A 15,045-nucleotide genomic window follows, 5' to 3' on the forward strand; every position below is an offset into this window, starting at 1 on the left:
CATGCCCAAGGTCGCGTGGCAAGTTCAAGCAGACCCAGCACTAAAGCACGGGTATCCTGACTTCCAGGCATTTGCTCCATGTTCTGTTCAGGAAGGGCCAACTGGTCAGAAGCAGCAGAAACAAGCCCACTAAAAATAGCATTCCAAACACAAACGCTTCTTAAATGGGACCATACACCTTTTTTCTCTTCTAACCAGTGAGCACACAAAGCTTTCTGAATAATATTAAGAAAGCATAATTTTTAAGGAATGCTGAGGAAGTGGTCATGTGTTCGGTACTATAAAGTGAGATCACAATTCAATCTTCAAAAATACAAAAAAGAAAAGATATAAAAAAAGAAAGACCTTGAAGGCATTATACTAAGTAAAATAAGTCAAACAGAGAAAATATCATATGATCTCCACGTATATGTGGAGTCTTAAAAAAAAAAAAATCAAAACTCACAGTGTAGAGAACAGACTGATGGTAGCCAAGGGCAGGGGGTTAGAGGGTAGGCCGAAAGGGCGAAGCTGGTCAAAAGGTACAAACTTCCAGTTATAAAATTAAAAAGTCATGGGGATGTCCTGTACTGCATGGCAACTATAATTAATAATACTGTATTTCACATCTGAAAGTTGCCAAGAAAGTAGATCTTAAAAATTCTCATCACAACAAAAAAAATTTTAAGACTATGTGTGGTGGCCGTTGTCAGTGTATGTGGTGATCAATTCACAATATATATAAATACCAAGTACTGATGTGGTAGACCTGAAACTCACACAGTGTTGTATGTCAGTTACACCTCAATTTTAAAAAACACAAAAAAGAGAAAGGTGAAAACCCCCAATGGTGGCTTCCCTTGGCGGAAGGCACACAACCTTCCCACCAGTCCCAGGCTGGTCAACACCCACCACCCCCCGACAGAACCAGAACGGAGAGCCAGGGCCCAGTGTCCAGTGTCTCTGTTTGTCCTCTCAGACCCTTTCTTTGGGCCTCTAAGATGATGGCTCCACTTCCTGGAAAATCTCCAAGGAGCCCACGGCCCCTAGTCTTCCCACAGGATTCAGAAGTGAGCCACACTTGCGAAGGCCTTCCCTTTGCATGAGGGGAGGAGGTGGAGGGGGGGGAGGGCGAGCAGGGAGAGAGAGAGAAGTTTATCTCCAAATAGGAACAATGACAGCTTGGCTTTCAACCCCCAAGACAGAGACTCCAGACAGGCAGGCTTTCATTTCATCCACCACACTGGCACAGCTGTGCTCACCCTGCCACTTTTTAAGAATGAGACTGTAATCATTTAGGGGTCAAAAACGCTAACTTTGGACACAAAGCTGAGTGGGAATCCTATCCTACCAGGTATACGACCTTGGGCAAAGGACTCGCCCCCTGGCCAACTTACTTTCTGTTGAGTGGCACTAACGTTGTGTCCACCTCTTAGGGCAGTGGTGAGGATAAAATAAATTCAAGTACAGAAGGTACTTATTAGGACAGCATGCAGCACATAGCGAGACTTCACTTCCCAGGGATGTGGACATCTCCACAGAAATGGAAGGGAGGATGGTGAAGAGAATATCTCCCGCGAGGGACTTGTGTTGAGTCATGAGGTGCCAGTGGCGTCGCAGACTTTAAAAGGAAAGAACGGGGGGGTGCCCGGGGGGCTCAGTCGGTTAAGCGTCTGCCTTCGGCTCAGGTCATGATCCCAGGGTCCTGGGATCGAGCCCCACATCGGGCTCCCTGCTCATCAGGGTAGTCTGCTTCTCCCTTTCCCTCTGTGAGCTCTCTCTCTCTCAAATAAATAAATAAATCTAAAAATTTTTTTTAAAAATAAATAGAAGGAAAGAACGGGAAGGTAAAATCAGGTAGAACATGCACCTGCTGGTTTCCAGACCCACCTGAGAGCAGATCAGACACAGCCTGCACCCTGAGGCTCCCCGTACCTGCTCCGCTGCGGCGGGTGCTCATGTCCGCCACGTATGTCCACTCATTGGTTGCCGGGTTGTACTGCTCCACGGTGCTCAGGCACTGGCGAGAAGCCCCGTCGTAACCTCCGACAGCATACAGCTTCCCTGGAACAGATGCGGTGGCTGAGGGTGGTGCCGGCTGAAACCCCATCTTTAACCCACGGGGGCACCTTCACCTCCATCAGAGTTCAGGGCCCCTTTCCTCTGGAGGGACCACACACCAGACTAAGCATTCTTCACATCCCTTCTACTTCCTTGTGAGCCGTGAGGCTCCCTGAAGCAGTACTGAGCATCTTTCTAAATAAGCACCTTATATACCCCAAGCAGAGCTATGGCCTGGCACCGCCCGAAGGGGCTCAGCCTACTCTTGCTAGTGCACGACATGAGACCTTCTCCAGAATAAGGCGACAAAGACACGAAAAGCTAGAGGGCCCCAGCTACACGCAGGCAGGGTGACTTTCTGGCTAAAGGCTCACAAGAGCAGACAAAACAAATACAGGAAAATATTCAGTGAGAACTCAAACCCTGTGTTCACCATCAGTCGTGCGCTCCAACCACAATGCCAGCAAATGGAGCGCGTGGGTGGAGTGTTCTGCCTGTGCTCTGGGCCGGGCTGGCTGGAAGCCATCTCTCAGCTCCCTTGTGACCTTTGAGCCATGCACAAGATCCCCGAAACACCACTACCCATTTTTAAAATAAAAATACCGTAAGCTGCTTCCCAAAAGCATCATTTCTGCCTGGGGCTGAGCGTGAGGCTGGACAAGGGGCAGGAAATGGGCACTAGAGCGCTCCCAGAGAGCAGATTCCAATATGGAGGGTCTCCTCTCTCTACCCTCCCCCCCTTATGGGGGGGGCCGCGGGGAAGTCCTACCTCACCTATGGGCCACAGATTGATGGAGAACAAAAGAGTTATAACAAAGATCTTAAACACTAGCTGTAGACTAAATAAACACCACCCAGCGCCAATCCACTTAACAGAGTTACTAATTAAAAGATGTTTGTCACTGTGTGCTTTACTAAGGGAGAGATAACAAAAGTACAACTATTATTTGGAAGTCTGTAATTCTTTTAAGTTAGAAAGAGGCTCAAAACTGTGCCATACCATCACGACTATTGCCCTATCAAATGTAAAATTGTTTCTTCCTCTATCATGGAGGCTGGTTTTGTTTTCTGCCCTAGAGTCCTTTCCAGTGGACTTTCAAAAGAAAGGGACACCTCCTCCCCAGTTCCGCCCTTACCTAAGCCAGAAGAAAAATGCCTGATCCAGAAGCTCTTCCAGAGTCCAGGCTGCTCCTGTGATGTGTGCTGGCCAGGACACGACCGACTACCCACCCAGCTGTCCACCACTCACCAAAGCCTAAGTCACTCAGAGAGGAGGAAGGCCTGGCATGTGGAGGAGAAGAGAAGCTCCCGAGGGTCCCCTCAGGGTCACTGAGACCAGGCAGCCATGGCAGGAGACGGGGAGAGAGAGGAGAGGACCATGACAACATGCAGAACCGTACCTATAAGGCCACAGGGAATCAGAGGCCCCATAAGATCCTTCTGAAACATTCTCATCAGAGCTGTGAGGAGGCCCCTCTGCTGCTGAGGGTGACCCACAGCCAGAGAGCTTCAGAGTCAGGGTGCACAAGATCAACACCTTGCCAGGCTGTCATCTATCAACAGCACACTACAAGACAGCATTCCTCCCACACACAGAACGTGCTCCCAGGAGCCCTTGTCAAGGGGACGCTTTCAAAGCATCATCATGGAGGTAACTTCTCTAACCCCCACCAACCATATCGACCTTGCGTCAGCTGAAAAAATACCCACTCAAGGTTTCTCCTTGAGTCTCTTAACAGGGCCTTGCTATTTTTAACCCCTACTCTATTGTTTGATATTCCTGGCTGAGGAACAGGGGGGGAAATGGGAAGGTGGCTAGACAAAGCACTTACATTTGGCAGACAAATCAATTTCTGTTCCACCAGGAGGATGAGATTGCAAAAAGCAATTTATCTTGATAGGAGGACAAAATCCTTGCACTCACCAGGATGACTTATTTAGTCTGTTAGAACGATGTACTTTTAAATGGAAATTTATGTAATACTGGTACAAACCAAGAAAGGCAGTGAGAGAAAAGAATATTTCTGTTAATGTCTAATCACTGCACATTACACTCTCCCCAGAGCAAGTACGTGTGTTCTCGGGGGGTGCACATGAGAGAGAGAGAGAGAGAATGTCTGCATACAAGTCCAAATGCACAGGTATTCCAGCTAAATTCCCTCTTTCAGGACAGGCTAATGAATCAGTGTTGTCCTACAAAGGATAACGTTTTAGTCCAAATCATATTCTATACTTTAATACACTGAATTCATATGTATTTATAAAACTCCCTATTAGCATTTGCTAATGGTCTGAAAGAGTGTAGCATAATGGAAAAAGCACTGAGTTGGGAGTCAGAAGACCTGCGCTCAAGGACTGGCTGTGCCGTTGACTAATGGGCACATCACGTGCCCCTCTGGCACTCCATTTCCCCATCTGGAGAATGGAGAAAATCAAAGCCCTGCCTATCTCCTTCAAAAGGAATTGGGGAACAAAATTTGTATATAAAAGAGCCCTTTATAAACTACAAAGCCCTGTCTAACTGTGCCCCAGACCTCATCCTTCCCACCCACCTGACCCCACAAACCCTTCTTGACGAGAGCAGAACTCTACCACCCACCTGTCCTGCAGTGACAGTAATCAGAACTGGGAAGAAACACCCACCTCAGTCAAGGCTCTGTAAATGTGTTAATGGTCAACATAGGAACAGGAAGACAAAATTAATGAAACAAAATGAACTCTTACCCCCACCACACTATACTCCTAGGTTATATGCTGACTCTAGATTCCTCAACCTATAACAGCACTGTTGACAAGGGGCCAAAGGGACAGGCCGGTGTTTCCGCTTAGGCTCCTCTTACTCTTCCCAAGACAGCTGGCCACCCTCTAGCCTTGAGCCAGTAGCTGCACCTCTCTGCACCTCAACTTTCCTCACCTGTTCTGTCAGGATGCTAGCACCTGACTTGCAGCTGTGATGGGAGGAACAGAGCTGGGGCACTAGGACAAGACCCGTGGGCTGGGGCACAGATGGGCCGCCACCCCCTGCCATTCCTTACCCTCCACGACGCCCACACCCACGCTGCTCCGCCGCGTGTTCATTGGGGCCACGAAGAACCACTCGTTGGTCTTGTAGCTGTAGGCTTCCACGGACGCTAGCCCTGGGAGACAAGAGACTCATGAGATTTCTATGGTGCGAGGCCTCACCCAGTGTGCCAAAGGAAAGCTGGGGAGGGTGAGAAACCCGCGTGTGTGGCTGAGCACCACCTCTCCCGCGCAGTGCCATCTGGAGCACCTCCCTGAAGCACATCTACAGTGAGTCTACCTGAGAGGTCCACTGAGGCCTGACTCAGGGTGCATCAAGAGAGGACACGGGGCAGGGGCACCTGGGTGGCTCAGTTGTTAAGTTTCTGCCTTCGGCTCAGGGCGTGATCCCAGGGTCCTGGGATTCAGCCCCACATCGGGCTCCCTGCTCTGCTGGGAGCCTGCTTCTTCCTCTCCCACTCCCTTGCTTGTGTTCCCTCTCTCACTGGTTGTCTCTCTCTCTGTCAAATATATAAATAAAATCTTAAATAAAGGGGGGGGGCACGGGGGTATAATGGAACTGCCCTGCAAATGTAAACTGTTATCCTAACAGAATGGAGGGAAAACCTAGGTTGCCTCACCAAACACCTTCTTTTCCCTTCTCTTCCTCTACGTTAGAAGCTAGAAAACTCAACACTTACCTTCCCAGACTCCCTAGGGGTGACCCACTCAATGAAGCCCAAGTAGAAGTCTGATGGGCATTTGTGAAATAGGCTTGTTTTTCTGATACAAGTGCCAACACCAACCTGGAATACAAATGTGCTGGCTGGAGCTGTAACAGCCATCTTATGATCAGGAGGATACAGCCAAGAGATATTTAAAGAGGTTGGCCCCAATGTTCTTGAGCAAGTGGATGAAGTGAGCAACTGCCAACTTCCAGACTCCTTATTTCATGGGTAAAACAGTACCTCTCAATTGTTTCAGCCACAGTTGAGTGAGGTTTTCTACTTGCAGCTGAGAGCAATTTCTAAAAGAAACAATGCTCCACTCCCCTTTCTTCTCTTTATTACTCAGGTTCTGCCCACTAGAAGCAGCCCCTGGAGGGGCTGCAGACCCTGGAATTTTATGAGCGAGGCAAAGAGAAGACTGGAAAAGGTTACCAAGAGAGAAAGACACAAATGAAAATTTAGGGAAGTAAAAAATATTGTTTTCCACATCCCTGGGAGCATTTCAGTGTAAAAGAGTTACTGTCTACAGATACTTTCACTTGGAAGTATAGGAGAGAGGAGATAATTTCTCCAAGTCCACGTCTATTTGTAGTTTCTGATTTGAACTCTAAAGTGACATAGAAGCCAGGAGCAAGGCGACGCTCCTGCAGTGGCACAGCTGGGCAAAGCTTTATGAGGCAGTAAAAGGGCAATGGACAAAGATGGAGGGCCCAAGCCAGGTCTCTCCCATGGCTGAACCCCAGCTCCCTTGTCCGTTCAGCAGAGGGTCCGGACAGTCCTGAGATGCCCTTCAACTGAGCATGCTCTCTTTCTAAGTCTCGTCTTCTGAAAAAATGGGTTTCCAAACAATAGAAAAGAGAAAAGGACCTCTTCTGAGTGCAGGATCCTTCCTAGAGTCCTAAAAATGATAGCATGTGGGCAGTTACATATCCTGTGTATAGGAAGGCTTGGCTCTGGCAAGCAAGGTAGGAGATGAGGCAGGATGAGTATGCTGTTGAGGAAGGAGCTATGGATGGACAGAAGGTTGGCCCAAGAACTGGCTGAGCAAACCAGGGTTGCACTGAGAGCATGTCCCAGGCTGGGAGGAGTGGGGACCACATCCCAGACCTACCAGTACTGCCATCAAAGCCCCCCACGGCGTAGAGCAGGTCATTGAGCACGGCCGCACCCAGAGTGCTCCGGCGCTCCTGCATGCTGGCGATGGACGTCCACTGGTCCTTCACACCATCATATACATCCACTGTCCGCACGCGCAGTGAGCCGTTAAACCCGCCCACAGCATACACGTGACCAGCCATGAACACCACACCTGAGGCACAGGAAACCAAGGCATCGAGGTCATCTCAGGCGGCTGATCACTCATGCAGTGACGAAGACTGACAATGGGGGAGCCAGGCAGTCACATGAATAATTCACCACAGACAGTGATCTCCAACTTTACAGAACTGGAAGTCATCATGGGGCTCAAGGATTTCTATTCATATATGCTTTTCCAATGTTGTTTGAGTCAAGCAAACATTCGTCCTAGCGTGAAGTCCCTAAGCACATAAGAACCAACCCCAGAAGGGGCAGCCAGAAATTGGGCAAGTGGGGAAGGAAGAGCAAGAGTGTCTGTAATGCACAGATGTTTGCGGAAACAAGGAGCAGGGGAGGGTTTCCGGCTGTGAGCAGAGACAAACTGGGGAAAGGCAGGCTGCAAAATGACAGATGGTGCCGCTCACCTGCCCTGCATCTCCTGGAGGGGAGCTCAGCAATCTGGTCCCACCGCTCCTCTTCGAAATCATAGCACTCCACGCTGCGGATCGCCTTGGGGGCCTGGCCACCAACCACAATCATGACCTCCAGAAAGACAAACAGACATTAGCTGGATCTCCCCAGCTAATGGATGTGTGCGTAATCAATCCCTGGTTCTTGCACACGCCAATTGCCCAGGGTCTGTGAGTGACCTGACATGCCAGTTTACAGAGTTACATACATGGAGATGCTACCCTGAATCATCAACAAACAGGACAATTCAAGAAAAGTCTAACAGGGACATCTTGCTACAGAAACGCCATCACAAGGTCTACACTTCCCAAATACTTCAGCTCAGGGCTAAGCCGGGGGTACATGCAGCCACTCAGGGCATGCTCTACAATCTCACTGACCTCAAGGATTTGGGATGGGGGGATGAAATTTTGTATCAAAACAAAATATTCCAAAATATTTATCAAAACCTGAACCTATTTTGGAATAGCATGTAGAACTTGGATGCATTTTTAGGAGAAAATTACTTCAAAAGTATTTCTGAATACACAGACGCTAACTATACTGTTCCCACAAGTATGGTAGAAGCTACCACCGCCAGTCGCTGTGTGAAATGTGCTGTCATTTACGTGTCACCATAACCCTGTGAGACAGATATTACCCATATTGACAGATGAGGAAATTAGAGCTCAGAGAACACAAGTAAATTGCCCAAGATCACACAGCTGAGAGCGGCAGAATAGAGACCAAAAACCAGGTCTACCTGACTTGGAGGTAAAGGCAGCCCCACCCCTCTCCTGCTCCAGAGACAGGGTCCACACAAAGACAGCTCCCTACATCCATGTTTTTCAAACTGCAAGTCCCATTTCATGAGTGGGTCACGAGATGAAATTTATGCATTGCAACCAGCATACTTTTAATAGAGCAGCACAGAAAATATAGTAAGGGTGCTATTTCATGAAACATTTGTTGTGGTTACACACACGTAGGTGTCTCCTGGATAACAATTTAAACATATTTCTTAGCATAGGGTACAGTTGGGAAAAAAAAAAAAAAAAGAATGAGAGCCACTGTTCCAGCTATAGTAATAGAACCGCAGCATTTTACTGTGGTATTCCTGTTGCTATGACTTTTGTCATGCATTAATCATCAGTAAAAAATAAAGTAGTCAAGTTAACAACAGTGTATGCATTTTAATAAACTTGTGCAAATTCATGGTCATCCCCATAAGGACATCACGCTCACTGGCATTCCAAGATGCCTTCTTCTGTGGCGAGAAAGGGGTGGAAGTCACAGGCACTTGGAGTCTCGGGATGTTCTCATTACCTATAGCTTGTATTATTTCCTCCAATGGTTCTCAAGCTTCAGTGTGCATCAAAATCACCTCAAGGGTTGTTGAGACACAAATTATTGGGCCCCTGCCAGAGGTGCTGATTGAGCAGGTCTGGAGTGGGACAGAGAATGGGCATTTCTAGCAAGTTCCTGGTTGAGGCTGATGCTGCTCTTCTAAGATTCATACTTTGATAACCAGTTTTCACCCTTGGACCACAGGGATTTGCTGACAATGTTCCATTAACAATTTCTGCCACTATGGATTACCGTAGTACTTTTACTTCTCCACAACACATATTTGGGGAGAGGAGGGATGATCAACATCTCTGTAAGCTCATAGGAGTACATGCCTCAGGTGAACAGCATCTACCCCAGGAAGTAGAACTGGGGACGACAACAACTGCTCATCCATCATTTATGCCCCAAGATTCCAGATCCAAGCTCACCCACTGCCCACGTGGGTGGTCACAGCCATCTGTGATCAAATGTCGGTATCTAATGTTCAAAAACTCAGAATAGACTTTTGGAACATTCCAAAGGAACCCAGGACAAACGGTCCAAGCTTAGAACTACTGTGACTGCTTCTGGAAATAAACATTCTACATCTGACTCTCCTTGATCCAGCTCAGAGGGTCTGCTGCCCTGTGTCAAGAGTGGACCTTTTAAAAGAAAAGCTGAATTTGACATTACTTCCCTTCTGTAATCTTTTTTTTTTTAAGATTTTATTTATTTATTCAACAGAGATGGAGACAGCCAGCGAGAGAGGGAACACAAGCAGGGGGAGTGGGAGAAGAAGAAGCAGGCTCACAGCGGAGGAGCCTGATGTGGGGCTCGATCCCAGAACGCCGGGATCACGCCCTGAGCTGAAGGCAGACGCTTAACCGCTGTGCCACCCAGGAGCCCCCCCTTCTGTAATCTTTTGCTTAGACAGGCATCCATGAACAGTTTAAGGGGGATGGTAATGAACACAGCCTCTTGGCAAACTCACGCCATGCCCACCTTACTCCTCTGGGGCCCAGTGACTTGCATTCTTTTTTTTTTTTTTTTAAGATTTTATTTATTTATTTGACAGAGATAGAGACAGCCAGCGAGAGAGGGAACACAAGTGGGAGAGGAAGAAGCAGGCTCATAGCAGAAGAGCCTGATGTGGGGCTCGATCCCACAACGCCGGGATCACGCCCTGAGCGTGAAGGCAGACGCTTAACCGCTGTGCCACCCAGGCGCCCCAGTGACTTGCATTCTTAAACATGCCTAGAACATGCACAGTCCTTCTGGTTTTGAGTTGGTAAAGCTAAAATGAAGGCACAATACTGTAACGATTTTCCATGAAATCTGATTTTGGGCAGTAAGTAAAAATAAAACCACATTTTAGTTTTCTTTCTGCAATGACCTCAGGCACTCAACACCCTCTGTCCCCTCTCTGTGAAACATTCTTCCCCCTTTCTAATCCTTCTGCTCTAACACATGCCCATCTTTCAGGTCTCAGTTGACCAAGGGTCACCTCCTCCAAGAGGATCTCTCTGATCTCACATCTGAGTTACTGTCTCTTCTCTGAGATCACACATACCCTGTGTTCTCTCATTAAAACTGCCCCACATTGCACTGTAACTGCCTGGCTACCTTGTCTCCCTGGTGAGATGGTGAGCCTGGCCAGGACAGAAAATGTATCTGCCTCAGTCACCAAGATAATCCTAGGGCCTAACAGTGCCAGGTAAAAGTAGGACTCAAGATATTTGGAATAAGGAATGAATGAATGGTTAGTAGCATATGCAAAAAGCCAAAAAACAAAACAAAACAAAAAAAAACAGAGTTAAATGGAAGAAAATACACAGTCCAGAGAGTCAATTTCTGGGGTTAAGATATGCTGGACACTACAATTCCAGAGACAGAATTTGACAGGAAAAAAATAAACAAAAAGAGAAAAAGAGAACTTTTCCCATCTTTTCACTCAACCACTTATTCTTTGTACAAGTTTTCAGACTTCTTCTGTAAATAAAAAATAATATAAAAAAATAAAATAAAATAAAAATAAAAGGCAAAGCTTTCAAGGAACCTCACCATGCCCCAGAAACCATCTTATGCCAGGGAAAGGGAGGTATATTCATAGGAGAGAAAATCTAGTACATATCTCCGAGAATTCTCACTGTTACATAGAAACAGTATTATATAAATGCAAAAATTTCAATGGTAAGGTAAAACCTAAGTAGAAACACAAAAGTAATACAGAACAGGGTTTTGAAAATAAACTTGCCTTGGAGCTCATAAAGCCACTGTTGAGACACGACTTTTAATATTCAACTTGTACAATAATCTGGGAAGAGGAACTATGAGGTTTTGTGCAGTAGGACCATTGGTTTCTGAAGAAACAGAGGTAGCTCAAGTCAGAGGGAGGAGAAGGTGTACTTTCTGTTTCTTTCACAGGCCTGAGAAATCCAATTTCTATGGCAGGCCTTGCAAGAAGCCATCACACAAGGAACACTATACTTGCTGAGTAATCGTGCGGAGTAAAAGAAATAAATTTCCTATCTTGAATACTAACGGATGGCTGTTTCCATAGATACCTGATCTTAGCAACCAATTAGACAAAAATGAGTAGTCCCCCAAGTCTACATGCATGACATCTCTAAAATTACAAACCTCTAGCTACTTAGGAAGACTGTAAGATGTCAGGGCATGAAGACACTTAAACAGTTCTCTCCTGCAAGCCCTCATTGTACATTTCCAGAAAAACTCCGGCCCAGGAGGTTTCACAGGCACATTTCCTTCTTCCCCCCACACCCCTGAGACCCAATTTACTAAAGACTTGTAATACCAATAATAGAAATTACTGAGTCCGATCAGCTAAATGATTGCTATTTTTAACATGTATCCTTTAAGGTAAACATGAGAAAGAACTACCAGGGGTCATACAGGCATCACAATAAAGAACTGGTTCTGGACTAACAATTATGCTAGACCAAACATAATTTACTCATATTTAAGAACTGCAGTGTTCTTGGGAGTCTGGCAGTGCACCTCAGGGTCCTAACCCCAAGCCTCAAGAGCCATGGTGTTGAAGGCTGCAGAAGTTCTGGTGGATGGAGAATTCTGGCTGCCAGAATACAGGTGAGCCAGACTCAACTGTGGACGGCAAGGCTGTTGGACAACTCCCAAGGAAAACACTCCCATTTTGGAAAGTCAAATGGCCATTTATTTTAGGGAGATGAGTGAAACCATATCTCCTTCCACGGAGGATTTAAACTCCAGCACTGTGACTTGGGAAGCGAAGACCATTCTTTGTGAGAGCCATGAGGTACCCGGTACCCAAGACTACCCAGGGACAGGTGCAGTAGGGGAACAGAGCAGAGCTTTCTGGCTCACCTGTCAGTCATGACCCTAACCTCTAAGTCATTAGACTCTCCACTATGGTGAGAGGAATGACCTGGGCTCTGTAAACTTTTTTCATCAGGCAAGAGTAGAGTGTGTGTCCAAACTCTCTTCCATGACCGGTGAGCTGGGCAGAAGGCAGGCCCAGCCAGTCGGTCCCTCGGGCCAGGGCAGGAAGCGAGAGTCTCTCTTACCCTGGTGCGTGGGGCCGCAGGGCTAACACCAATTCATCCGAAGGAGCATGTCGAGGTCGAGGCAGAAGACTTGTCCCAGCAGGTTCCTGAGCAACAGGTGCTCAAGGCAAGAGCCGACAGCCCAAGTGCAGAGACAGGGGGAGGTGGAGAACCAGCAATGTGACAGCGAGACCCGGGGAAGGGAAAAGGAGTGGGAATATATGGACTTTGGAGTCAGACACGTCTGGGCTCAGGTATCAGCCCAGTCACTAAACAGCTGTATGACCATGGGCCAGACATTTAACCTTGCCAAACTCACATTCATTACCTGTATTATCAGGATAATAGGATGTTTCTATCATGGGTGTCAGGAGCCTTAAGGGATACAAAGCACATAGCCCAGAGCTCGGTACATCATACACGCTAAATGTTAGCTTCTACTATTCAATTGACACCAGCATCATCACTATTGTTTTAAGCAGTTGTTAAAAAACAGACTCCCCATAAATGGTAGAAAAGGACACTTATGATCTATAACCAGCAGAGTGAGCACCACTAATTCCAGGGTGATGATGGGGACTCCAGGGTGTTTTCTAGGTGTGGCCTGGGTCCATCTGAAGGATCACGATGGAAGAGGCCCCACCTAGGGGCCTGGCCCAGCTGAGAAGTCATCCTACCCACGCTGCTGGTAGCCTTGTTTCCAATGCCATTTATTGAAAGCAGGACGGCCCAACTCAGGAGGAAGCTGCCTACTTCTGGCCCAAATGGCTTTTCAGTGTCATTTTTAAAGAGTTGAATAGAGATATCACTTGAACTGAAATGACAGCGAAAAGTGCCAGGCTCAGTACATCTCCAAAGGTTCATTTGCATCTTGCTGGGACCTCATTTCTCTGCAGCCATCTGTGGAACAGGGTAACGTAGGAGTGTTTTGAGAGACTGGGAGACAGCCTCTGGTTGTCCATGGCAACCCAGGCTCAGGGAAGTGCTGGGTGGCGGATATGTGGGAGCCCAGATGATGCTATTAGCTGTTCCGGCTTGAATATGTCAGTATGATCTGCGCATATATGGCTCAGAAAAAAACACTCTCATTAGCCTCCACAGCTATCTCCAGGTAGAGTCCTATTTCTTTCGGGGAGGGGGTTTGGCTGGCAAACAGGTTTGCTGTTGAGAACTGCTGAAGACAGGGCAAATCTCTCTCCACTGCTGTGTTTCTCAAAGTGTGCTCTGTCAGAAAGCCTATCTGGATTGAATTCATGAAAGCCCAAACTACTAGCCTGCCCTTGCAATTCCTGTGGCTGTGAACCTTCAACTAGTCCAATTATCTCTTTACTTCTCTTCCTCTACTTATTTGGCTACATATATATGGATATATATAGAGAGAGTTATATTTGGATATATAGAGAGAGAGTTTGTTTTTTTTTTTTTAAGTAGGCTCCACACCCAGCATGAAGCTTGAACTCATGTGGCTTGAACTCATGACCTTGAGATCAAGACCTGAGCTGATATCAAAAGTTGGATGCTTAATCGACGAAGCCACCCAGGCGCCCCATCCACTTGTGTATTTCTACCTTACTTTCTCAGAGGACTTCTTTAAAGTCCCCAGAGGGCAGGAACCGAGTTTCTTTCCACACAGTACCCAGCAAATATGCTTTTGTGAAATACGGAGGCAATATAATAGAACAGCTCAAACTACAAGGTCTGGAGTCGGTCCTCCTGAGTTTGAATCTCAGCTCAGCTACTTACTAGCTGTGTTTTAAAGACACGTAACAAATTAACTGACACTCCCCCACTCAGGACATGGAACTTATTCCCCCTTCCCTTGAGTGTGGGCTGGACTTACAGACTTGCACCCAGCAGACAAAATACAGCAGATAAAATGTCCCATCACTTGGAGAACAGGTTATAAAAAGCTTCTGCCTTGGGCATGCTCTCTCACTGCCCTCCTGTAGAATCTCTCACCCTGAGGGAAACCAGCTTCCATGTTGTGAGGACACTCAGGCAGCTTATGGAGAGGCCGAGAGGGTAAGGAACTGAGGGCTATAAGCAACCCCAACGGTGAGCTTAGAATCAGACCCCCCCAGCCCACAACCCCAAACAAGCCTTGAGATGACTGCAGTCCTAACCAAGAGCTCAACTACAACTTTACAAGGGGCCCTGAGTCAGAATGAGCAGAGCCAGTCCCAGCGGAGCCAATCCGGGACTCCTGTCCAAGGGAACCGTGAGATAATAAACATTTACTGTGTTAAGTCACCAAGGTTTGGGTAATTTGTAATGCGGAAATACATAACTAATACATAGTGAGTAGGTGAGAGAACCCAAGATTCAATTTCCGCATGTGTAGAATGGGGACAATTATAATTCCGTAAATCCTATGAGATAATAAATGTATATCACTTAGCCCAGGGATTGCCACATTCTGAGGGCTCACATTTGAGGGGTTATCATCATTATCTGCTGTTATCATCCTTGTGGAGTTAGGATTGTGTCGTGGTCAAGAAGTACAGCCTTTGAGTTGGCCAGACCTGGATCCAAGTCTTCATGCTGCCACTTAGCTGTGGAGCCCTGGGTATGTCATTCCATCCCACTGAATCTCCAACATGGAGTTTCTTCCAACATTAGAACTTACATAGTTGTTATGAGGATAAAATTATGTATATAAA

The 15,045-nt window shown here is 46.9% G+C and overlaps 1 protein-coding gene across 9 annotated transcripts in view; it reads right to left on the bottom strand.

Annotated features, from left to right (window-relative positions):
* The window catches only part of KLHL3 (kelch like family member 3), a 157,050-nt gene that overhangs the window by 13,816 nt on the left and 128,189 nt on the right, over window positions 1-15,045 (bottom strand). For all 9 annotated transcript variants that reach the window (XM_019803238.2, XM_034656059.1, XM_034656057.1 and 6 more), the window contains 4 exons: window positions 7,490-7,607; window positions 6,880-7,077; window positions 5,076-5,177; window positions 1,915-2,043 (listed from right to left, as the gene is read on the bottom strand). In XM_019803238.2, the coding sequence (XP_019658797.2) occupies window positions 1,915-2,043; window positions 5,076-5,177; window positions 6,880-7,077; window positions 7,490-7,607 (547 nt within the window). The remainder of the gene's footprint in view (window positions 1-1,914; window positions 2,044-5,075; window positions 5,178-6,879; window positions 7,078-7,489; window positions 7,608-15,045) is intronic.

The sequence above is a fragment of the Ailuropoda melanoleuca genome, chromosome 3 (assembly GCF_002007445.2).
Source record: "Ailuropoda melanoleuca isolate Jingjing chromosome 3, ASM200744v2, whole genome shotgun sequence".
NCBI lineage: Eukaryota > Metazoa > Chordata > Mammalia > Carnivora > Ursidae > Ailuropoda > Ailuropoda melanoleuca.